The following is a 27,236-nucleotide window of genomic DNA, read 5'->3' as shown; positions in this document are numbered from 1 at the left end:
AATATCAACAACCATGTGTAGTTAACTAGTGGTTAATTGTTTTTTATAAGGTAAGTTTAATGCTAGCTAGCAACTTACCGTGGCTTCTACTGCATTCGCGTAACAGGCAGGCTCCTCGTGCAGTGCAATGTAATCCGGCGAGTTCAAACCCCCGAGCTGACAAGGTACAAATCTGTAGTTCTGCCCCTGAACAGGCAGTTAACCCACTGTTCCTAGGCCGTCATTGAAAATAAGAATTTGTTCTTAACTGACCTGCCTGGTTAAATAAATAAATAAATAAATCCCAAACTCCTAGAGCAGGCTAAGTGAAGCTAACATGATTTAGCCCAGACTCCTAGCGCTGGCTAAGTTGAGTAGGCACGGTGCACTCGCACATCGGCTGTGATGATAGCCTTGATCCGTAAGACACATTTGACAGAAGTACCGAAAGTATTAACAATTCTAGTACCAAACAGTTTCTTCTTGTTCTATAATTGAAAAAGTACAGACGTTTCGGCATACCGTGCAACATTATTCATAAAAGAGAAGCACCATTTTATAATCTTAGAGAGGCAGTGGGGGTGTAGAGGGGAGGTGTTGAAGCCTGGCGGGGGGGAGTTCTGGGCTGGTTGAAACACACAGGTTTTTTTCTGGATAAAAATGGGCTTTAGCTGGTGAGTGTGGCAGGATCGTCTGCACGGCTGGCTTTGGTTCAGGCCCCGGGCAAGAGAATTTGAGGCCCCCATCTTGGCAGCTCATCATGGAGCAGAGAGAAAATGTTGTAGTTTTAAAGCAAATTTCCTAATACTACGTTCTTCTGCTCAAACATAACAAAATCAATGCTCTTGAATTCATTACTCAGAATTGTTAACATACAGTTGAAGTCGTAAGTTTACATACACTTTAGGTTGGAGTCATTAAAACTTGTTTTTCGACCACTCCACACATTTCTTGTTAACAAACTATAGTTTTTGCAAGTCGGTTAGGACATCTACTGTGTGCATGACACAAGTAATTTTTCCAACAATTGTTTACAGACAGATTATTTAACTCACTGTATCACAATTCCAGTGGATCAGAAGTTTACATACACTAAGTTGACTGTGCCTTTAAACAGCTTGGAAAATTCCAGAAATGATGTCATGGCTTTAGAAGCTTCTGATTGGCTAATAGACATAATTTGAGTCAATTGGAGGAGTACCTGTGGATGTATTTCAAGGCCTACCTTCAAATGTAGTGCCTCTTTGCTTGACATCATGGGAAAATAAAAAAAATCAGCTAAGACCTCAGAAAAACAATTGTAAACCTCCACAAGGAGCAATTTCCAAATGCCTGAAGGTACCACGTTCATCTGTACAAACAATAGAACGCAAGTATAAACACCATGGGACCACGCAGCCGTCATACTGCTCAGAAAGGAGATGCGTTCTGTCTCCTAGAGATGAACGTACTTTGGAAAAGCACAAATAAATCGCAGAACAACAGCAAAGGGCCTTGTGAAGATGCTGGAGGAAACAGGTACAAAAGTGTATATATCCACAGTAAAACAAGTCCTATATCGACATAACCTGAAAGGCCGCTCAGCAAGGAAGAAGCCACTGCTCCAAAACCACCATAATAAAGCCAGACTACGGGTTGCAACTGCACATGGGGACAAAGATCGTACTTTTTGGAGAAATGGGTCTTCCAAATGGACAATGACCCCAAGCATACTTCCACAGTTGTGGCAAAATGGCTTAAGGACAACCAAGTCGAGGTATTTGAGTGGCCATCACAAAGCCCTGACCTCCAATCCTATCAAAAATTTGCGGGCAGTACTGAGAAAACGTGTGCGAGCAAGAAGGCCTACAAACCTGACCCAGTTAGACCAGCTCTGTCAGGAGGAATGGGCCAAAATTCATCCAACTTTTTGCGGGAATCTTGTGGAAGGCTACCCGTAACATTTCACCCAAGTTAAACAATTTGAAGGCAATCATACCGAATACTAATTGAGGGTATGTCAACTTCTGATCCACTAGGAATGAGATGAAAGAAATTAAAGCTGAAATAAATAATTCTCTCTACTATTATTCTGACATTTCACATTCTTAAAATAAAGTGGTGATCTTAACTGACGTGAGACAGTTAATTTTTACCTGGATTAAATGTTAGGAATTGTGAAAACTGAGTTTAAATATATTTGGCTAAGGTGTATGTAAATTTCCGACTACAAATGTATCAGCCCATTATCTTTTCTACATATTTTGTCTGATTTTAGTCGTTTAAGTTTATACTAAGCGTTTTTCAATCCAGAAAACGTATTTTGTCTTAGGCGGTTGAAAAAAAGGAGAAAAAACATTCAGTCTAAACCACACACAATGGAGCCAGCCTCATTCACTGGCTTGATGCGGTAGTCTGGTCCTGTTGATGATCAGGTGTGTAATAGGAGTCTCTGCTGTCGAAGTCCACAGCTGAGCTGGCACAGGCCCACTGTACACATATACTTAGAACTGGGTCAGTTTGTATGAATCATCTCCGCCAGCCTGCAGGTCCGCTGAGTATATGGTCTAATGCCTCCAGCCGAGCCCATTTGGTTCTGCCCTGCCCCATGCTCACTTACTCACACAACGAGAAGGGATTGGCTGGCGTTTGTTTGGGTTTTGGGAGCCAGTCTTCAGCATCAAATCCACAGCATCAGGCAGGGTCAGGCTGGGTGAGAGGCAAGCAGCACGTGACACTACAGCCTGAACACACTCACCCGGCCAGGCTTACTCTTGATCAGACCGAGAGGCAGGGAGAGCCAGGATGCATCTCTAGAATGATGCTGCTTGTGCTCGAATTATAAAACAGACACATTGAAGAGGAATAAACCGCCTGACACACAGTTGGCTACAATCATGTTTATGAGTAAGTTATGTCAGTTTTCTGTTGTATTGCAGGACAGAGGGCATGGGTGTTGGCTTACATTTTATTATCTAGGTTTATTGAATGCAGTGTGAGTGAACCATTTTAGAGACTAATCAGAGTGAATCGGGTGTAATCTCAAATGACACCCTAGTCCCAATTTCCCACTACATATATAGGCCACCTAGAAGAGACCAGATAAGTGGATCCATTTCCTCTGATGTTACCTGGCTTTGATCTAGATCTGTTGAACTGGTGGATAGTGGGGCTCTGGTGTCAGCAAGCCACTGTTGGTGGTTCTCATTCTCCCCCTCTCCTTTTCAACACAACAAAAGACTCATTCTGAGTCATTTCTTCCCTGTAATATTCACCCTCATGTTGATAAATCACATGTCTCATACAGCTGGAGATTGTCATTAGGCTAATAATATTCATCATGAGCTCTCATATGGCGAATTGGCCTTTCTGGGTTTCATTTTAATGTGACTTATGTGACTCACTCAATCCCTTGTGATATTTTGCTGCAGCAATTCTGACATTGTGCATGGCAATATGTGATGATTCTGTCCAATTTGGAACAAAATGCTTCATTATGGAGATAATGTCCCTTGAATGTAAATTGGTTACAAAAGCATTGCCACTTCCTCTGTTGGTTTTTGGTGTTCATTCCAATGTTGCTTCTAATCATGTGCAGCATGATTAATATATTAATGGATTCAGAAACTCTAACAATACAGCAAGCTCTTAAAACACTTTGTTTCTATCTCCCTCCTGTTTGATAGCGCTGCAGATTTGATTACTCAGTCATTTGATCATTTTTCTTTGTAATTTCCTCCCTTGTCACCGAACTGTCCATACATCCTCTCTGTGCGTCAGTGCCGCTTAATGGATAATGGCGTGTTGAAAAATACCTGATTTAATAATTCACTGTTTTGAATGACAACTGTGTTTCCGAGGGAAGTAACTTGTTCCTTTTTAGGCATTTTTTAAAATAATTTGGCTAATTAATCCAGCATGGTATGCCAAACTGTCATAACCACCAACCCACTGGTTTAATGTAATGTAGCATGGCTCTATAACCTTATTGAAATCAGACATTTAATAGGTGAGGACATAAGTGAGTGACTTTGTAGGTTTTGTTTATTAGGATCCCCATTAGCTACTGGGCATGCAGCAGCTACTCTTCCTGGGATCCACATAAAGGTGGGAAGAAGTGTTGTCAATCGTGAGGTCTGAGATGGTATCTCTGTTCAACGGGAACAGATGTAAAAGGTTTGGTCTGTCATTCATTCATATGAAACCTCTTGCAACCCTGTGTGTGTGTGTGTCACCCTTGCTGCCAGGATGCCCTAAACTTGAGAGCGTAGTTAATGGACGGCCCACTTCATCTTCATTAAGGGATTTACTCTCTGCCTTAAGCAGGATTAATGCCAGGCTTGAGGAGCAAGGGAAGACAAGTGTTTTTAAAGAGTGATGGATCACACGAGGGGTGAAGAGGTGGAGGCCTGCGAACAGGGTGGTAGAGATGACACCACTAACCTGGGGCATGTTCCCATACCACTCCGGGCAGTAGTTGCCCTTGGGCACAGGCCAGACCAACTATCAGTTTATGCTTTACAAATCGTAACCTTAACACATGAATGCAAAACTGAATGACCTTAGATTGGCATTTAATTAGGCAACTTTATCATTATAGATGGTAGGAAAAGAACCTGCCATAGCACTCCATAGTCAGCCTTGCCTGGCTCTCTCCCCTCCCTGCTGGCTGTGTGGACTCAGCTCTGCCCGGCCCCTGACCCAGGCTGAGCTAGCACTGCCACAGAGGAAGAGGCTGTTGTTCCCCTCCTGTGTGGAAGGATGGTGGTCCTCGTGAGCGCGTAGCTGCGATTTAGCAGATTAAGGGAGTCACACTTCCCTGGATGACTTCCATGTGTTGCAGCTGGCAGGCTGAGTGCCTAGTCAGAATGAGAGACCGGAAGACTGGTGGCTTGGCTAGCTGGCACTCAGCAACATGGGGAAACGGCTGTGGAAAATACAGTGTTACAACCAAATGTGATGTTTGTTCATAATCAAAACCTAATATGTTGTAATGTAGGTCATAACTTGTACTTCAGCCCTCTTAAAGGTCTTGAATTCTTTCATCAAGGCTAGATTTATAAAATGCAGGGACATAAATAATCTGCACCTCACCCCCTTGGTTTATAATATGTCAGGCCACCCAGTCGGGAGGCTAAGAGAGGGGGTCGCTAGACCAACCACCACCAGCACCAGTCTCTGAAGTAGGGATGGACATCTCAGTCAATTTGTTGCCGACTAACCAACCCTCATCAACAGGTCAACAAACTGTATTTAAAAAAATATATATATATTTTTTTATTTATTTATTAGCGATTGTGAAACGTCTCGCTTTGCCTCTTCCTCTCTGATACTATGCACGCATACAAGGAACATACCTTTTTCATCAAGAGCTTAATGGAAACAGGCAACATTAGCAAGCCTATCGTCTTTCAGTCAAAAGGCTATAATATTGAACATGCAACTCCTGTAATGAAGCAGCAAATAAAACACATTTTTCAAACATTTTCCAAAATGCAATTCGCGGGAAAACAGTTCTAAACAGCACACCTAATGTGAGCGATTCCATGAGATTGAGATACAATATAAATTTAGGAGAGGAAATCTAATAGCAACAACTAGGATTGGTTTCTAATATGACTATGATTTTGGCTTCTGGACAACGAAAGAAAGTTCATATGAAATCCAATAAAATAATACAATAATTACCTATTTTCTATGGGTGGATTTTTGCTTCTTTGAAGCAAGGTAAGACGTACCTCATTATTTGAAGTAAAGTAAAACGTTCAGGTTTCAAACTATTTATACCGCCTCAAGCTCACATTGCAAAGAGGTGGGTGACACGCTGATAGCCTGCCTACGGTTGACTATCGGTTATGCACGCGAATGGGAGGTGCGCTTTAATTACGAGTTGAGATTGACAAATAAAAATGGCTCATTTTAATTGTTATTTGTTGCGCGATGACTGGGTTTACAGAAAGCGTTTCACTCCAATACCAGTTTTTTGAGGCACTGCTCTCGCGTCGTGTGACAAGTGATTGGCTATTCCGCTCCACAAACTAGACTTTGTATGCTGGGCCCGTGGGATAAATAAGATGCATGACTACCAAAATACACACAAAATTCCACTAAATTATGCAAATTAACCCATAGACCGATTTTTTTTTAAGCATGACTGGTCAAATGTATTTTTTTCGAACCAGCTAACCGATTTAAAGGTTAACATCCCTACTCTGAAGCAATGACAATATTACACTGTATACTCACTCCTTTGACTCTGAAATGAACCCCCTCCCCCCTATCTACTACTCTACAATAGGCTTTAAGTTTAAACTGTTTAATACAAAAGATCTGGGTCTTTGCGTTACTGTCTTACAAATGGGACACCCTCCTCACCCTAGAACCCATCCCCCTGTACTTGTGAAAAGCATTATATATTTCAATATAGGCCAGAAGCTTTTAAATAATCCATGGAGGTATAGTAAATGCTTTCCTTGTGTGTGTGTTTTGCTGAGTGAATGAAACACTAGTTACATTGTTAGCCTCCCGCCCTTCTCTCTCCCTCCTTCAGTGGCAGGAAGTTTTTCCTGTTTTCCTGTATTGATAATAGGCCTTACAGGAAGAGAACATCTGGGAACCCAATAATTATCCGTATTTATTGTCCTCAGACACTGGGCTGCTAAAGAGAGAGACTTTCTTGGTTGCTAGGAGACATGAACTGCTGCCGGTGATATGGGGGATGGTTGGATCGACTGGAGGGAAAGTGGGAAAAGGCCCAGGCATGCTGGGAATAAATCTCAACGCTACGGAGATGGTGAGAGAGAATGAAGGAGAGAGAGAGAGAGAGCGAAGTGGGGATTAATGAAGAGAGATGGACTGTTGTGTTTGTCACACTGATTAAGTCATCACCTGCCTGTGATTGTGGGATTCACAGCCGCATATCTCCTTCACACCACTCTCACACAAACACATGCACACTCCTCTCATGTATCTGTTCTTTACCAGGTTTGACTGTACCTAATATGGAAACCTAATATGGTTTCCAAAGTGTTAGTAGGGCCAGCTGTTTTTCTGGACCATAGATGGAGCTATAGCCTATAACTATGACCATGAGTACAGTTTTACCTGGTCAGGTCCTGTGGTTAGAAAAACGACTTAAGTGTCAGCATCCACACACCCTGGGGAGGAGCCTGCCAGCCTAGGTCAGGCTGTAGTACAAAGGACTGCTTATTGAAACCCTCATATGAACTCCATTAGACTTTTGGCTATGCCCCCTGGTGCAGGTGGACAGGTCTGTTCTTTGTGTGCTGGTGAGGAGGGAGGGAGGGAATAGTTTGATTAGTGAGAGAGGTGGGGGAAAGAGCATGTTAAAGCAACAACAAGCCCTCACACTAGCTTTCTATTGCTCCAGATAGTGGTATAGAAGCAATGTAGCCTGGCGTGCAGGCTTTTATGTGCCTATTTGATATGCATATCTGACTGTTTCTCCTTCAGGAGGGAGTGCGATTGAGGTTATTCAGCCAATCGGTCATGGTGGTGTGTGGAGCCTCTTTTGATCATCTGATCAAACTTGGTGGAGATGTAGGTGGTGGGACTGGGAGTCCTCTAAGCTTCCTTTCCAGTAGGCTCACTAACTAGCTGTCCAGGAACATACAGCACCTGCCATCCTCTCTCAACCCCCTCTGTCTACAGCTAGTATTTACTATTTTATTAGGATCCCCATTAGCTGTTGCCAAGGCAGCAGCAACTCTTCCGCTTCTCTTCCTAGATCAATGAGAGCTGTGAATTTAATAGCATTGCATGTGGAATTTGCTGTGATGTCAGAAGGCATAAAGCAAATGGGTCCTGTCAATCAGGAACAATGAGCTACTTCCAATTACAATTGAGCTGTGAATGCAGCAAATTAATGTAGCAGTGTGCGAAGAAGACTGACATCCCACTACATTTACAAACAAACTCATGATTTAAATTTTGCTATCCTATGATTTGCAACGTTAAGATGTTTCAATGCATAATAAGCAGTAGGCTGTCATTTGATTGATCTGACATTTATTTTGTTTGGAACTTCAAGTAAGTGATTGTAAGTCAATCTGGATGTAATTTGAGTGATATTCCCCAGATGACGTTGTTGCCATCCCACACAGTTTCACCATGCTGGTTTCACTACAAACCCTGTTACGCATTTTAGTCCGACGTAATCAAACCTGTCATAGTGACGTTCATGCATTATCTTTGTTTAAAAACTGCAGCCTTTGTACAGACTTGTCTTAGCTCATCATTCCTGATTGACAGGACCCATTTGCTTTAGTCTACTTGGTGTTACAGCACCCAAAACCATTATGCAATTAGGCTATTTGACTTTAGGTAAAACGGTATGTATATTCTACTGCTTCAAAACAACAGTACAGGTTTTACACAGTTATATTAGACTACACTACTGGATGAATAACATGACGCGCTACCACGTGAATAGTTAGGGGTTTAATTCAATCTATTCAAATTCTATGTGTCTTTCTCTCGCTCTCCAGGGGATGGAGTGGGCCTTGGTATAAGCTCTGTAGGACACAGCCAGCATACGTACGTGAAGGTCAAAGGTCATGTGTCAGCCTGCAACCTGATGCCCAGCCTCCCATCACCCTCACCGGCCATGGACGGGGAGAACTACCTGCACCCAGAGGGGCCACAGCTGGACAGCAGCATTTTCGAAGTTGCCTCTTCCAATATGGAGGTATGTCAGTTGCACACTACACACATTTACACATCCACCCATTTTGGTCAACTCAAATTTCCAGGAAAATGTGGCTACATAATATGCTAATATTAAAAGGCTACATATGCAAATAATAATGTTTATTGTCATCAAACATTTTGTTAGCATGGCTAACGGCATGCAGAACTCTATCTCTGGATCTCCACTGGCCCCTCTACCTCTGGGCCTCTGGGCTGGCCTACAGGGGGGGCTGACTGTCAGAGACCAAGGGGCCAGGTTACATTTCCTCCCTAGCCACTAATGTTAAAGGTTAGGGAAGGGAATGTTATGTCGGTTATATTTACATGCAGGATGTGCCCTCAGTCTATTGAATCTCCCTCCCTATCTAAGCAAGAAGTACTCAGCAAAGTGTCAACAAAGACCCGCAACTAGTTAAACAGATCAGGTGCTTCTCTCCCCCAGCCTGATAATAACTCATGGTGGTTAAGGACACTTCAACTCAGGGGTCACGTTAATGCAGAATTCTGCATTTTTCACACCGAACATTTTTAATAAAACACATAAATATCTTGCTGTGTTTTGTAAACACAGATCTGAAATGCTTCTTATTGTCATTTCTGCTCGCGTTCTGACAAATTTTATGCTTCAGTTCTCCATTCAGATGAGAAATCTTTGTTCGTCAGACCAATAAAATTCCCACATTCGCGAACGGCATTCTATGTGTACTTTTTCTTCTGTACTTTTCTAAGTACTTTTCTTCAGTAATTTTCTGTGTACGTTTTTCCTGTAAAATGTAAGACATTAGAAAATGTAGCTGGTAATAAATAATAATATTATAAACATCGGCATGCATCATTTTCGCAAGAAAGACCTTGCCTTTCCATTATAAGCTAATTTACGTTTGGCTGCTAGCCAAATAGCGTTGCACTTATGTTGTCATCTGATGAAAATGAAGTTATTTTTTTACTAATGTGTTGCAATAATGTATTTTGTGTGAAGGAAAACTAATTACATGGGCCTGATCACTCTATTGAAGCAAAAAAACACTGACATTTAATATAAATCACAGGTGAAATGTTTTTTTTATGGTCTCCATTTCTGAAGGCTAATTGCTGCAACCCCTGCAATTTGAGAAGGACCTGGAACACTAACAATGGCAGTCATGCATTAGACTTGACATCTGTGGTGGGACGCTGACGTCTTTGTGCTGACACAGTTATCTCGACCGATACTGGGCCTGATGAGGGTCAAGATTTCCCAGGCTGATACTCGTTCATGTATTAACTAGTGTGCCTTGCGAAAGTATTCGGCCCCCTTGAACTTTGCGAACTTTTGCCACATTTCAGGCTTCAAACATAAAGATATAAAACTATTTTTTTTGTGAAGAATCAACAAGTGGGACACAATCATGAAATGGAACGACATTTATTGGATATTTTAAACGTTTTTTAACAAATCAAAAACTGAAAAATTGGGCGTGCAAAATTATTCAGCCCCCTTAAGTTAATACTTTGTAGCGCCACCTTTTGCTGCGATTACAGCTGTAAGTCGCTTGGGGTATGTCTCTATCAGTTTTGCACATTGAGAGACTGCCATTTTTTCCCATTCCTCCTTGCAAAACAGCTCGAGCTCAGTGAGGTTGGATGGAGAGCATTTGTGAACAGCAGTTTTCAGTTCTTTCCACAGATTCTCGATTGGATTCAGGTCTGGACTTTGACTTGGCCATTCTAACACCTGGATATGTTTATTTTTGAACCATTCCATTGTAGATTTTGCTTTATGTTTTGGATCATTGTCTTGTTGGAAGACAAATCTCCGTCCCAGTCTCAGGTCTTTTGCAGACTCCATCAGGTTTTCTTCCAGAATGGTCCTGTATTTGGCTCCATCCAAAGCAGGCCCAAACCATGATGCTGCCACCACCATGTTTGACAGTGGGGATGGTGTGTTCAGGGTGATGAGCTGTGTTGCTTTTACGCCAAACATAACATTTTGCATTGTTGCCAAAAAGTTCAATTTTGGTTTCATCTGACCAGAGCACCTTCTTCCACATGTTTGGTGTGTCTCCCAGGTGGCTTGGGGTAAACCTTAAACGACACTTTTTATAGATATCTTTAAGAAATGGCTTTCTTCTTGCCACTCTTCCATAAAGGCCAGATTTGTGCAATATACGACTCATTGTTGTCCTATGGACAGAGTCTCCCACCTCAGCTGTAGATCTCTGCAGTTCATCCAGAGTGATCATGGGCCTCTTGGCTGCATCTCTGATCAGTCTTCTCCTTGTATGAGCTGAAAGTTTAGAGGGACGGCCAGGTCTTGGTAGATTTGCAGTGGTCTGATATCTTCCATTTCAATATTATCGCTTGCACAGTGCTCCTTGGGATGTTTAAAGCTTGGGAAATATTTTTGTATCCAAATCCGGCTTTAAACTTCTTCACAACAGTATCTCGGACCTGCCTGGTGTGTTCCTTGTTCTTCATGATGCTCTCTGCGCTTTTAACGGACCTCTGAGACTATCACAGTGCAGGTGCATTTATTTGGAGACTTGATTACACACAGGTGGATTGTATTTATCATCATTAGTCATTTAGGTCAACATTGGATCATTCAGAGATCCTCACTGAACTTCTGGAGAGAGTTTGCTGCACTGAAAGTAAAGGGGCTGAATAATTTTGCACGCCCAATTTTTCAGTTTTTGATTTGTTAAAAAAGTTAGAAATATCCAATAAATGTCGTTCCACTTCATGATTGTGTCCCACTTGTTGTTGATTCTTCCCAAAATATATCTTTATGTTTGAAGCCTGAAATGTGGCAAAAGGTCGCAAAGTTCAAGTGGGCCGAATACAGTGCCTTGCGAAAGTATGTCTCGCTTTTAGGAGACGCTGGTACTATATAGTGCAGGAATGGGCAACTGGTGGCGTGGCCCACTGATCTCAACTTAATGTTGAGATTTGGGATAGTAGAATACACAAGGTGCAATTTAAAATTTTGTTTATCAGCAGTTGTTCTATTATGTCAGCCCCTTGCAGTCACTCAATTAGCCCATGCCAGCTAACATATTTAAGTTTGGTTAAGTTATTCTAGCAGTAAGTAATCATTGTCAAATTACCAACCGAGGGCCCCCCCATTGATTTTGTTAGTCACTCTCACTCATATAATTTAAAAAATTTCAAATCTGCAAACATTGTTTTCCACCTTATGGAAAATTAATAGAATTGTAGGAAATTGTGTAAAACTCTCCCAAAAAATATCCGCCCCATGGCAAAATTAGAATGGCATGAAATTAATTATACAATTGGGTATGTGGCCCCTCATGAGGAATGACCCAGAGGAACAAAGACAACCTAAATGGTTACCTGTGAAATGGCTGGTGATTTAAAAAAATATATAATTTGTGCACAAGTTTACACCCCCCCCCCCCCCCCTTCATGAATGCAGAGATCTTTTGTTATACGATTCCTGCCCAAGTAATTTGACAATATAAATACAAAGCATTTTTGACCATATGATATCCAGTCGCATATAGTGTTTGAGTCTTGTTAGGCATGGTATACTAATGAACCTTTTATCTACTCTGTTTCAGAGTTATCTGTATCCCTCTGGTTCCTGGGCATCATTTTCACAGCAGTCTGGAGGCTACAACGCACACTGCCCTATGCAATCTGGAAACCAGTAAGTAACCAATCACTTCTCATACCTCACCCTCCCCTCTGCTGTTTTACTTGTGATGTGTATTTAGTAATTTTTTTATGAATTTTACTCGGATCCCCATTAGCTACAGCCAAAGCTGCAGCTACTCTTCCTGAGGTCCAAACTAAATATAAAACATGACATAATAAATAACATTAATAGATAATTACAGCTGAAGGACAGAATTACATAAAATTACACGACTACATTGTGGATTCTACTATGATTACGCATAATCCTGAATTAATCGTGAATGATGATGAGTGAGAAAGTTGGGGGTATGATATTTGTGAGTAACTTTCTCACTTAACATTATTCACGATTTATTCAGGATTATTCATAAGCATGGTAGCATCCACATTAATGTATGTGTTTAGAAACATATTTTAATTTACAATAAAGGGGACTCAAATGACACTACATTATTTACCATTCATTTCTATTGGGCACAAAATACTCTGAAACACAACTAAAACAAACATCAAATGCATTCAACAAGTGTGTAGAGTCACAAGCTTGATGTAGTCATTGTGTGCTAGGACAAAATACTAAACTTGACTACTTTTAATACACAAGTTAATTTGTGCCAATACTTTTGATGTCCTAAAATGTGGGGATTATGTACTCAAAAAATCGGTAATTACTAAACGTTTCACCCGATATGGATAAAAATACCCTCAATTTAAAGCTGACAGTCTGCACTTTAACATCATAGTCATTGTATCATTCCTGGAGTACATTTCTGGAGTACAGAGCCAAAACAACAACCACAACTTTTTTTCCTATTAATAGCTGAATGTATAGAGCGAGGTCATGCCAACCTATAAGCCCTGCATGACCCCAATGCATTTAAAAACTACACCATGTCCAGGCCAGTAGAAGTCCTGTTTGGGCCAGTAGATTTTTGGCCAACTGGGCCAGTGAGAAAGCAAAGTTTACGTTGGACTCTGGTTTATTAAATGCAAATAATAATTCAAAAGTACCCTGACAATAAAGCACCAGTCAAAGTACTAGTGTGTAATGAGTCTTATGTAGATTGTCCTATAAGTGCCAGTCTTAAAATGTGGGGGTGGGCTTCAGTTCCTTATTACGTCTCCTTAATTTCCCGTGGAACGTTGCATGCCTGGCTGGCTGGCTGGCGTCACACTCGCTGTAGAGGGTGGAGGTTATCTCTGCATCTGGCAGCTGGGGCTGTTCCCTGGCCTCCCAGTCAACTGAGATGTGTTTCTCACACTGCCCCCTAACCCTCACCTCTCAGACGTACACCACAGCACATGCGCACACACACATAAGAGCTCCTAACTCTTACCTCCATCTCGCGCACACTGGCAATTGTATGCCCAGAAAGGCCTATCTATGTACCAGTTGTGTACACATGATTTCATCTGGTTTAACAGGGTCAGGTTAGTTAGTTCAATGTTTTTATAGCATTTTCTCCATTCAGTTTTCCCATGTACCACATGGCAAAGAGACTATATTTAACCCAAACCTCAAATCCCTACCAACTTTTGATTTAACCCTGTAGAGTCGATATCCGAGCCCCCGAAGGAAAAAATAAATAAATTACCCACAATAAAATCAGTCAGTTTAAGCTAGAGATCAGTTTTTGAATTGGATTCGTCTCAATCCCCTGCATCCGCACTTCCGCATCTGCGGTGAAAGGTGACAGCTAAAGCGGTCTTATCATAAAATTGTCTGTAACGACCCCCACTCGTCAGATCGGCGGTACCGACTTCAGACAGAAGTTGTCTTTCATTTTTTTATTTAACCCTTATTTAACCTTTCAAGTCTGTTAAGAACAAATTCTTATTTACAATGACGGCCTACCCCAGCCAAACCCTAACCTGGACGACACTGGGCCAATTGTGCACCGCCCTATGGGACTCCCAATCACAGCTGGTTGTGAAACAGCCTGGAATTGAACCAGGGTCTGTAGTGACACCTCTAGCACTGAGATGCAGTGCCTTAGACTGCTGCACACTCTAGAACACTTTAGCCCAAACCGTCCAAACAGTTTGGGCTACACACTAATATGACATCTCTGTGGAAAGATGACCCTCACAAACACGTACATGTCGTTGTTTTGCGCTAGGACACCCACAGGCCTCACAACACTCGTATCTAGGTACCAGTTGAAGAAATAAATGAACAAATATATGGAGACTGTTTAGTGCCAAAAATAAGGGGTTAAATACATGTTAAAAAAAATCCTGATCTTTCTTGTCTCTCAGACATGGGGCACATACTTCAGAACAAAATTCCTTGAGATTGTCTTTGGGGTGGCTGATCTGTTGTTCCATATAGTGAATCTGTTATAAAATAGACTAGTGGGTTAACTGATGTAGTTTGCTCTACCTCTTTGCAAAACCTGTGGTTTTCACATTTCCTCAGACTTTAGTTCATTGGTAATGGCTTCTTTAATCTGTCATCTCTGTTGCAGATCATCCCCCCCCCCCTTTCCCTGAGTGGTTTAATGAAGTAGCATACTTAGATAAAATATTAGGCTAATGAAAGTTGATTTGATTCTACAACTATACTTATCAGCTGTATTAGTCCTGCTTGTCTCCTAATTGCATTGTCTTTCTTGCTGTAATTGTAGCCAGACGTCCAATGAATAGCATGAGAACAAGGCAAATAACAATGTCAGACATAACAGATTTGTGGACCTGCAATGACCCTAAATGGGAATGTAATCTACTGTATCGTCTTCAGCTCTGCTGATCAGAATGATGCCTTGTAGCCGTCATTAAGTGCAGAGAGTTGATCTCACTGACATATAATTAGATGTTTTTTACTGTAGCTAAAATGGATTTGCTAGTTACCATACAGTTGATCAAGTCCTGTGGTACATTGGAAGACAAGTGATTAAATTAGTCTCAGCCTCATCCTCACATCCGTGTTCAGTGTGAGCAGAGTCCTGTGCAGAAATGTGAATGGGTCGGTCTCCAACACTCTGTTTACTCACCACTCTCTCACTCACTCACACACGTAGCCTAGTGGTTAGAGCGTTGGACTAGTAACCGAATGGTTGCAAGATTGAATCCCCGAGCAAGGTACAAATCTGTCGTTCTGCCCCTGAACATGGCAGTTAACCCACTGTTCCTAGGCCGTTATTGAAAATAAGATGTTTTTCTTAACCCAATTGCCTAATTAAATAAAGGTAAAATAAAAACACACACACACACACACACACACACACTATTTTAAGATGTCATTGAGATGCTGACTGGGTAGATACAATACAGAGCTCACTGAATGAGCGTGAGATCCAGCCAGGGTTGTGTGTGTGTGTGTGTGTGTGTATTCAAGGGTTGCTATCCAACAAATGGCTGTACATGCCCCCTCAGTTTCGTCACCATGTGGTTTTGCCTCACAGTGTATCTCATGTATCAATGCTTTGACAAACAGGCCACCCACCAGCTTGAGCTTCTGTTTACAGCAGTACTTCAAAAGCAGTAGATATCTAGGGTGTAGGCCTGCAGCTGTATTGGAACATGTATGGGTCATTTTAAATGCAAACTGTTCCTCTGTCTGCATTGTTGGCAGTATTTCAGACTAATGCCCTAGTCTGCAGTACAGTGGTGATTCCATAGTGAATTGAAACAGGCTACCTATTTAAAAAGTAATCCTTCATGTAAATGGAACTGAAACCAAACCCTGACTGACGCACATACTGGTTAACACAGAGTGGGAGATTGACACGAGTTGATAATCTGAAGTAGCTAAATGAATGTCAGGTTTGTCTGGAAGTCAGAATGAAAGCTCCTGATGTGGTAAGTAAAGGGTTAGGCCAGGGAAGGATCATTGTGTCACATGTCTTTTGGTACATTCTGCTGGCTTGTCACACAAGGAAATATTAAACCTCTTCTAGGAAAACAAGATATTGTTATTAACCCCCCACTCTTCCTGTTAGTGTTTTGAGTGGGTTTATTTTGCCCTTCCTGCCCATGCTAGTATTTTTAAATTTTTTTCAATGTTTTTAGGGGGTAGATCAGCTTTAATATTGTAGATAAATTGTGGATTCTATCAATGTAATGTCTGCATCTTTTCCAATTCCCAATATTTTTGTTATAAAATACATATATATACATATCTAAAAAAATAAAAATAAAAAACTTGATTTACCCCTAACTATACCACCACTGCCTTAATTGGAGTAAAATAATGGACAACAATACTTAGGCTTCAGCTTCCAGTTTATGCATAGTATATACATTTGACATTTTACAGACGCAGTATATTTTACAATAGTTATTTTATTTGTTCTTTTATTTCTTTTATTTGTTTTAGTCCCAGCCGTCAGCTACTGTCAACCTCTCCCATCTTTCTGCCATATATTTTTCTGCTGTGATGTTTCACAAATGTTCTGAACCTTTCTATGCTAGTATTCTATAGATGATCAAACACGCCTTTCGTCTGGGTCTCTGTAATCCATATTTGTCTGGACAAGCCTGTAATTCGAGACGAGCAATGTAGGTTTGACTTCTCTGAATATTATTGCATTCCACTTTTGGTTACCCGATGACTGTCCTGACTAAACTATTACAACTCGGAGGTTGTCACTTTAACTCGATTTATCTCCTCAGAATTCAATAACAGTTATGCATCAGGTGAGAAGTGATACTCGGTAGTCAATAAAGCATTTACTGGAAGATGGGTTACTTTCTGTTTGGCCTGCCCTACGTACATTAAATTGTGCAACACCAGCTTGAACCAGTCCGATACATGGAATAGCCTTTGTCACAGTTGGTTATAGAAATATTTGAGAGTTTTGTAACACTACATAAAGCTGACTCATCCGGGAAAGGCTGACTTTGTGTTATTGGAATGCTGCTAGTGCTGACACCTTCTGGCAAGGTAGCAATTATCACTGTCATTTTTATTTAACCCTTATTTTACCAGGTAAATTGACTGAGAACCCATTGTAATTTACAGCAAAGACCTGGGGAATAGTTACAGGGGAGCGGAAGGAGAATGAACGAGCCAATTGGAAGCTTTAGGATGCTGCACTGTGACCCCCAGCTTGGTGGCTGACGGTGACCCTTTAAAATAAAGATGTTCGATTACAGGTGTGAATTTTCCACACCAATCCGGAAACCCGGACTTCTGATCCTAGAATATCTGGCTTGCTTTTTTTGAGATTTACCACACATCTTGTGCCAATCACATCCCTGAATCTCCATGTTAAATTCCCCTCACACCCAGCTTTGATATACATATGAAACCGACAAACATAAAGTTTAGACCACCAGCAACTCTCCCAATTGCTTATCTCTCCCGTTCTCTTTAAATAACAACCTCAAGTCCATCAATGATCCTCCAGCTGGTCTGTGGCCTGGGTTGGAGGACAGTTTTGTCCCTCAATCCCCCCATTGTATACATTAACTCACACGGGATTTCATTCTATGTTGCGCTCCTCATTTTGTCACCGTCATGCCCTGCCTGCCGTGACTCAGTGAGAAAGTGAAAATATCCAACAGGCAGCAGAAGTGAAGCGGTGTTTTCCCACTGAACTGGATTGTGATTCCAAGGAGCAAAAGTGAAATAGTGGAGTGCCTCCATTCGCTTAATGTCAGAGCGGAGTCGCATGAAGCCCTGAGTGTAGAGGGACACAACTCCACACAGCTGTGCCACTCCAGTGTCTTTGTGATGGTGTGTGAGTCGACTTGGTACATCTCCAGTGTGTGATGTCTGTGCGAGTCTGACTGGACAAAGGCAGTATGGTCAGCGTGGCCTTTGTGGATCATGGAACCCGATGACGGGTAGGGGCTGTTCTCTCTGTCTCTGACTCTTTCTCTCTCAACTCAATTCAAAGGGGCATGTCAGATGTTATATTATTAGCTACGTACAAAGTTGTAACAGTGTGCAAGTAGTTGTAGTATGATTGGCATAGGAAAATACATAAACCGATAATAAATATTGGTTGTGTGTGTGTGTGTGTGTGTGTGTGTAATATATATATATATATGTGTGTTGAATGTACAATGGTGTTTGTGCTCCACTGGTTTCTCTTGTGGCAACAGGTCACAAATCTTGCTGCTGTGATCGCACACTGTGGTATTTCGCCTAACAGATACAGGAGTTTGTCAATGGGGGTGTAATGGTTCACCAAACCTACGGTTCGGTACGTTTTGGGGTCAGGTTTCGGCACAGCTGGAAAATTCAATGCCAACAGTTACTGTAGTTCATTTGTGTTTATTGAAGAAAATACAAAGTGTTGGTATCCCTGATTTCATATATGATCATGAGTCAAATAATGCCTGATGAGAGCACAATCAGGAATACCAACACTTATTAAATGAAAACACACAATTACTCATCAACAACACAAAAATAAAGTGCAACATGCATGTGAAATCAATATGTAAACATGGCTCAGACATTGTCTAGGCCTATGCTATGTTTTCTTACAAAGAGAAAAATTAGCGCTTGTGTGACTCATAAAAGCATTGTGTTTCCTAGCATGGTACTTCTCATTTTCAAGTCTGGGGTAATATGATGTGCTGTCACTGTTAAGTTACTCTCTGTAACCAAATCAAAATCAAATCAAATGTATTTATATAGCCCTTTGTACATCAGCTAATATCTCAAAGTGCTGTACAGAAACTCAGCCTAAAACCCCAAACAGCAAGCAATGCAGGTGTAGAAGCACGGTGGCTAGGAAAAACTCCCTAGAAAGGCCAAAACCTAGGAAGAAACCTAGAGAGGAACCAGGCTATGTGGGGTGGCCAGTCCTCTTCTGGCTGTGCCAGGTGGAGATTATAACAGAACATGGCCAAGATGTTAAAATATTCATAAATGACCAGCATGGTCCAATAATAATATGGCAGAACAGTTGAAACTGGAGCAGCAGCACGGCCAGGTCGACTGGGGACAGCAAGGAGTCATCATGTCAGGTAGTCCTGAGGTATGGTCCTAGGGCTCAGGTCCTCTGAGAGAGAGAAAGAGAGAATTAGAGAGAGCACACTTAAATTCACACAGGACACCGAATAGGACAGGAGAAGTACTCCAGATATAACAAACTGACCCTAGCCCCCCGACACATAAACTACTGCAGCATAAATACTGGAGGCTGAGACAGGAGGGGTCAGGAGACACTGTGGCCCCATCCGAGGACACCCCCGGACAGGGCCAAACAGGAAGGATATAACCCCACCCACTTTGCCAAAGCACAGTCCCCACACCACTAGAGGGATATCTTCAACCACCAACTTACCATCCGGAGACAAGGCCGAGTATAGCCCACAAAGATCTCCGCCACGGCACAACCAAAGGGTGGGGCGCCAACCCAGACAGGAAGATCACATCAGTGACTCAACCCACTCAAGTGACGCACCCCTCCCAGGGACGGTATGAAAGAGCCCCAGTAAGCCAGTGACTCAGCCCCTGTAATAGGGTTAGAGGAAGAGAATCCCAGTGGAAAGAGGGGAACCGGCCAGGCAGAGACAGCAAGGGCGGTTCGTTGCTCCAGAGCCTTTCCGTTCACCTTCCCACTCCTGGGCCAGACAACACTCAATCATATTACCCACTGAAGAGATGAGTCTTCAGTAAAGACTTAAAGGTTGAGACCGAGTCTACGTCTCTTACATGGGTAGGCAGACCATTCCATAAAAATGGAGCTCTATAGGAGAAAGCCCTGCCTCCAGCTGTTTGCTTAGAAATTCTAGGGACAATTAGGAGGCCTGCGTCTTGTGACCGTAGCGTACGTGTAGGTATGTACGGCAGGACCAAATCAGAGAGATAGGTAGGAGCAAGCCCATGTAATGCTTTGTAGGTTAGCAGTAAAACCTTGAAATCAGCCCTTGCCTTGACAGGAAGCCAGTGTAGGGAGGGTAGCACTGGAGTAATATGATACATTTTTTGTTCTAGTCAGGATTCTAGCAGCCGTATTTAGCACTAACTGAAGTTTATTTAGTGCTTTATCCGGGTAGCCAGAAAGTAGAGCATTGCAGTAGTCTAACCTAGAAGTGACAAAAACATGGATGAATTTTTCTGCATCATTTTTGGACAGAAAGTTTCTGATTTTTGCAATGCCACGTAGATGGAAAAAAGCTGTCCTTGAAATGGTCTTGATATGTTCTTCAAAAGAGAGATCAGGGTCCAGATTAACACTGAGGTCCTTCAGTTTTATTTGAGACTGTACAACCATTAAGATTAATTGTCAGATTCAACAGAAGATCTCTTTGTTTCTTGGGACCTAGAACAAGCATCTCTGTTTTGCGCTGGCGGTCCATCCATCTGAAGTATGCGCAACATAGGATGCATTGGCCAATTCATTGACAACTTAAGGCTTTAGCTTGCTTTATATAGACCTGGCTTATCTGTTTGCTGAAATGGGTGCGACAGGGCGAAGTTCGTAATGTTGCACGAGCACTTTCACCAGTTGCTGAAACCACCTATTCTTGTCATCAACTGAGAATGGGTGCATATCCATGGCTATAAACATACCTATCGCTCTTGTCATTTATTTGGCCCAGTCAGAATTGGCTGCGAAGGGCTGCTTGAATGAAGAGGTGGTAGGAATACCGGGGTGATATCGGCGTAAATGTGTCAACATGTTTGAGGTGTTGGCAGCTGCATATGCTAATCTCGTTAAGCAGTGGCAACATACTCTATCTGTCCATCGCCAGTGTAATCTACAGGAAAGCCAAAATGTTCCCAAACTGGAGATTTAAACGATGACGGAGAATCCTCCTGGTTTATCGTTATCGCCATCAAATCAAAATCAAATGTATTTATATAGCCCTTCGTACATCAGCTGATATCTCAAAGTGCTGTACAGAAACCCAGCCTAAAACCCCAAACAGCAAGCAATGCAGGTGTAGAAGCACGGTGGCTAGGAAAAACTCCCTAGAAATGCCAAAACCTAGGAAGAAACCTAGAGAGGAACCAGGCTATGTGGGGTGGCCAGTCCTCTTCTGTTCATACAGAACTCGTTCAAATCAAATGTTATTTGTCTTATGCTTTGTAAACAACAGGTGCGAACTGTTGTAGCCTGCTGCTACAGGTAACTGCCAAAATAAAGGAAATGCCAGCAAGTGTCTTAACTTCTTATGGCTGCAATCCCGTTAACGGGATAATTTTAATCAACAACCGCTGATTTGCGGAGCGCCACATTCAAATAATATTACTAAAAATATTTATATTCATGAAATCACGTGCAATATAGCAAAACACAGTTTAGCCTTTTGTTAATCCACCTGTCGTGTCAGATTTTGACAGCGAAAGCAATCCAAGCATTTGTAAGTTTATTGATCGCTCGACAAAACATTATGAACACCTAGCATCAAAGTAGCTTGGTCACGAAAATCAGAAAAGCAAATTCAAACGAAAAATTCAAATTCAAAAAGGAATATCCCTTTAAATGGAGCAAAGGCAGGCTATGGAACATGGCATTTTCAAAATAGAAGCCACTTCCTGGTTTGATTTTCCTCAGGGTTTTGCCTGCAATATCAGTTCTGTTATACTCACAGACAATATTTTGACAGTTTTGGAAACTTTAGAATTTTCTATCCAATACTAATAATAATATGCATATATTAGCAACTGAGACTGAGGAGCAGGCTGTTTACTTTGGGCAACTTATTCATCCAAGCTACTCAATACTGGTGTTGGGCCACCACGAGCATCCAAAACAGTATCAATGCACCTTGGCATAGATTGTCTTGAACTTCCTGTTCAAGAACCCCATGCTTTCAATATATTTTGTGTCCCTAATTTACTCAACTGTTTTTTTTATTTTAACAGTTACCTGTAGAATGGACTGAGAGATATCGCTTGAGTCGCAAAAAAATGTAATGTAATGTTGCGGATAAAGTTTGGTATGACACAATTTCACGTGTACAACAAAGACGTGTCACTATACTGAGAGTGTTGCAATTTCTAAAAGGACATTTTGGAGCCTTTGATCATGTTTTTTCAGGGACCCCATAGAGTTGGGTGAGATCCCAATTTTCATATTGTCAAATATGCTAACGAGCACAAACGGGGGAAAAAATGTGCAATCCAGCACCTACATACAGTGGGGCAAAAAAGTATTTAGTCAGCCACCAATTGTGCAAGTTTTCACACTTAAAAAGATGAAAAGCCTGTAATTTTCATCATAGGTACACTTCAACTATGACAGACAAAATTAGAGAAAAAAAAATCCAGAAAATCACATTTATTTGCAAATTATGGTGGAAAATAAGTATTTGGTCACCTACAAACAAGCAAGATTTCTGGCTCTCACAGACCTAACGTCTTCTTTAAGAGGCTCCTCTGTCCTCCACTCGTTACCTATATTAATGGCACCTGTTTGAACTTATCAGTATAAAAGACACCTGTCCATAACCTCAAACAGTCACACTCCAAACTCCACTATGGCCTATGGCCACTATGACAATGATCCCAAACACACCGCCCGGGCAACGAACGAGTGGCTTTGTAAGAAGCATTTCAAGGTCCTGGAGTGGCCTAGCCAGTCTCCAGATCTCAACCCCATAGAAAATCTTTGGAGGGAGTTGAAAGTCCGTGTTGCCCAGCAACAGCCCCAAAACATCACTGCTCTAGAGGAGATCTGCATGGAGGAATGGGCCAAAATACCAGCAACAGTGTGTGAAACCCTTGTGAAGACTTACAGAAAACGTTTGACCTCTGTCATTGCCAACAAAGGGTATATAACAAAGTATTGAGAAACTTTTGTTATTGACCAAATACTTATTTTCCACCATAATTTGCAAAAATTCATTTAAAATCCTACAATGTGATTTTCTGGATTTTTTTCCTCATTTTGTCTCAGTTGAAGTGTACCTATGATAGATTACAGGCCTCTTTCATCTTTTTAAGTGGGAGAACTTGCACAATTGGTGGCTGACTAAATACTTTTTTGCCCCACTGTAGGTAGGTGCTACCGAAATATCATTTTTGGTGAGTTTGGACATTTACAAGTGAATGTAGATCCAGGAACAGTTATAGTCCTTGGTTCAGTCCAGACCTGAATGCCCTTGGCCAGCACAAAAACATCCTATGGCGTACTGCATTAGCATCGAATAGCCCCGGCGATATACAACTTTTCAGGGAAGTTAGGAACCAATATACACAGGCAGTTAGGAAAGCAAAGGCTAGCTTTTTCAAAAAGAAATTTGCATCCTGTAGCACAAACTCCAAAGGGTTTTGGGACACTAAAGTCTATGGAGAGTAAGAGCACCTCCTCCCAGCTGCCTAATGCACTGAGGCTAGGAAACACCATCGATAAATCCAAGATAATTGAGAATTTCAATGAGCATTATTCTACGGCTGGCCATGCTTTCCCCCTGGCTACCCCTACCCCGGTCAACAGCCCTGCACCACCCACAGCAACTTGCCCAAGCCTCCCCATTTCTCCTTCACCCAAATCCAGATAGCTGATGTTCTGAAAGAGCTGCAAAATCTGGACCCCTACAAATGAGCCGGGCTAGACAATCCAGACCCTCTCTTTCTAAAATGAATTGTTGCAACCCCTATTACTAGCCTATTCAACCTCTCTTTCGTATCGCCTGAGATACCCAAAGATTGGAAAGCTGCCGCTGTCATCCCCCTCTTCAAAGGGCGAGTCACTACAGACCCAAACTGTTACAGACCTATATCTATCCTACCCTGCCCTTCTAAGCTCTTCGAAAGCCAAGTGAACAAACAGATCACCGCCCGTTTTGAATCCCACCATACTTTCTCCACTCTGCAATCTGGTTTCTGAGCTGGTCATGGGTATACTTCAGCCACGCTCAAGGTCCTAAACAATATCATAACCACCATCGATAAGAGACAATACTGTGCAGCTGTATTCATCAACCTTGTCAAGGCTTTCGACTCTGTCATTCACTACATTCTTATCGGCAGACTCAACAGCCTTGGTTTCTCAAATTACTGCCTCGCCTGGTTCACCAACTACTTCTCAGATAGAGTTCAGTGTGTCAAATCGGAGGGCCTGTTGTCTGGACCTCTGACAGTCTCTGTGGGGGTACCACAGGGTTAAATTCTTGGACCGACTCTCTTCTCTGTATACATCAATGATGTTGTTCTTGCTGCTGGTGATTATTTGATCTGGACCTCTACGCAGGCTACACCCTTCTGTATACATCTGGATCTTCTTTGGACAATGTGTTAACAACCCTCCAGGTGAGCTTCAATGCCATACAATTCTCCTTCTAAATGCATGATCTTCAACCGATTGCTGCCCGCACCTGTCCTGCGGGCAGCAATCGGTTGAAGATCATGCATTTAGTTTTACTTGCATTTAAGAGCAGTTGGAGGCCACAGAAGGAGAATTGTATGGCATTGAAGCTCGCCAGGGGGGTTCTGACTTGGAATATGTGGACAAATACCTAGGTGTCTAGTTAGACTGTAAACTCTCTTTCCAGACTCATATTAAGCATCTCCAATCCAACATTAAATCTAGAATCGGTGTCCTATTTTGCAACAAAGCATCCTTCACTCATGCTGCCAAACACCCTCGTAAAACTGACTATCCTGCCGATCCTTGACTTCGGCTATGTAATTTACAAAATAGCCCCCAACACTCTACTCAGCAAATTGGATGTTGTCTATCACAGTGCCATCCGTTTTGTCACTAAAGCCCCATATTCTACCCACCACTGCGACCTATATGCTCTCGTTGGCTGGCCCTCACTTCATATTCGTCGCCAAACCCACTGGCTCCAGGTCATCAAAAAGTATTTGCTAGGTAAACCCCGCCTTAGCTCACGAGTCAACATAACAACACCCACCCATAGCACGTGCTCCAGCAGGTATTTTTCACTGGTCATCCCCGAAGCCCGCACCTCCTTTGCCACCTTTCCTTCCAGTTCTCTGCTGCCAATGACTGGAACGAATGGAATCATATCGCTGTCAGAGCAGCTTTCAGATCACTGCACCTGTACATAGCCCATCTTGCATCTCTACTTGCACATTCATCTTCTGCACATCTATCACGTTTAATTGCTAAATTGTAATTATTTTGCCACTATGGCCTATTTATTGCCTTACCTCTCTAATCTTACTACATTTGCACACACTATATATAGACATTTTCTATTGTGTTTTGATGCATGCTTGTCTGAAGGAAGAACCGCACTGGCTCTGGAGCAGCATGTTTACATGCCACACCACACACACACACACACACACACACACACACACACACACACACACACACACACACACACACAAAAACAAGGAAATCAAAATAGCAGTGGCAGTTGTACTATTTTCTCAAACATGGCAGAAAGCGAACACTATAGTTAAACTTAGGGATCGCGTTAACGCAGAACTTAGTTTTTCACAAAGAAAAAAAAATGCACCAGAAATATCTTTGCGTTTTGTAAACCCAGATCTAAAATGCTTCTTATTGTAATTTCAGTTGCACTTCTCCACTCGGATCAGAATTCATCAGGAGACCGTGCTCTGACTGATTTATAGCTACTTTAATTTGGTATTTTTCGGGGTAGCCTTTTTTTCCCAGTAAAATGCCAGATTAACTTCAAGCGAAAATTCAGGAATTGTAGCTGGCTACATTCTTTCTATGATAAACATTATAAATATGATGGCCATGTATAATTTTTGCAAAAAGTACTTTGCTTTTTCATTGTAAACTAATTTACTTGTCTGTCTGCCAGCCAAATAGCAAAGCACTTCTGTTAATGTGTCTGGACCCTTCTATAACATGCCATTTACATCACAAATAGAGATTTGGTTGTAATAAAAGAGATCTCCTTTAGGATAATGACTCATTTGGTTGAATAGCTTGTGTTATGACTCCACAGTTTGTACGGGTTGACAGTTTCCACTTTGTGCATGTTGACTTTATTTATTCCATTTATCCTCTCACTATTCTTGCTCTTAGTTTTGTCTTTGTTGGGTTAGTATGAGACGGTTGTTTTTCCAACCATGCTATGCAAAATTCTCACTGCGTTCTAGTTTCCTTTGTTTAATTTGATTCCAAACGCCTTCTGATTCAACTTCTGCCCACCTAATGATGACTAGGGAGTTCCCTTGTGAAACCTGCTATCCACAGCGCTCTGCTCTCAACCTCTTAGTACATCTCTTTAAGCTGCCTTACCTCTGACCTTTTTCAGGCAATACCACTTGAATGCTCCCATGCCCGATTTGGACATGTTCAGCCATTCAGGGTTCCATGACGATTTCCTCAACCTCCCCAGGAACGGAGACTTCCCTCAGGTAAGAGCTGCCTATATCACACTCCCTCTGTCCCCGTCTGTCTCGCTCTCTGATCCTGTCTTCAATGATGCATGGTTGGTTATTCCTGGCTGTAGAAACTGATTAAAACATTGTGTCTGACACTGTCTACGCTACCTGCTCCTTTTCCTGTGAAGGCTTGTTATTAATAAGCCACTGTCATTTATCAGGGCTTTAGTTGTTGCCATCAGGTTCTATTCACTCTGTCACTCTGAGGAAAATGGTTGGTCTCATTGCACCTTTGAGAAACACTTGAAAGCGTGGGTTTTTTCAGGGAGTTTTTGCATGGAGGAATTGTATCTCTTGCTTTCTTCCTCATATTTGCTTGTTGAGTTTATGCACCACTGATCACCCTGGGGCTTTTGGGACAGGGAATTTCCCCCCCTCTGTTTATATGTAGCATCCTATGGGCTATATTTATTATCTTCATTTGTATTGCCCACTTATACACACTTTGTGTCAACCCAGGCAATTCCACTTCTCTTCATATGGAAAATGAATCCCTCCCCTGGCCTCTAGTGACTGAGATTAGCCTTAACAACACAGACCATTTACTTCTCATCTGGGTTGACAGTATGGAGGTTGTGTGTTATGGTATTAACTCATTGGGCTCCAGTAGCTGTGGGTAAAGGAGAGCAGTGATGTGTTAATGAAGAGCCAGTCAGTATACCTCTCACATCCGGCCTGTCCT

The 27,236-nt window shown here is 42.0% G+C and overlaps 1 protein-coding gene across 4 annotated transcripts in view; it reads left to right on the top strand.

Moving 5' to 3' along the window:
* Positions 1–27,236, top strand: part of LOC109889214 (protein strawberry notch homolog 2) — a 106,419-nt gene that overhangs the window by 26,729 nt on the left and 52,454 nt on the right. For all 4 annotated transcript variants that reach the window (XM_020480471.2, XM_020480470.2, XM_020480469.2 and 1 more), the window contains exons 2-4: positions 8,466–8,665; positions 12,228–12,316; positions 26,425–26,527. In XM_020480471.2, coding sequence (XP_020336060.1) covers positions 8,555–8,665; positions 12,228–12,316; positions 26,425–26,527 — 303 coding nt within the window. In that variant the 5' untranslated portion in view covers positions 8,466–8,554. The remainder of the gene's footprint in view (positions 1–8,465; positions 8,666–12,227; positions 12,317–26,424; positions 26,528–27,236) is intronic.

This window comes from Oncorhynchus kisutch, linkage group LG4 (assembly GCF_002021735.2).
Source record: "Oncorhynchus kisutch isolate 150728-3 linkage group LG4, Okis_V2, whole genome shotgun sequence".
Classification (NCBI taxonomy): domain Eukaryota; kingdom Metazoa; phylum Chordata; class Actinopteri; order Salmoniformes; family Salmonidae; genus Oncorhynchus; species Oncorhynchus kisutch.
This window is presented reverse-complemented; position numbering and strand designations above follow the sequence as displayed.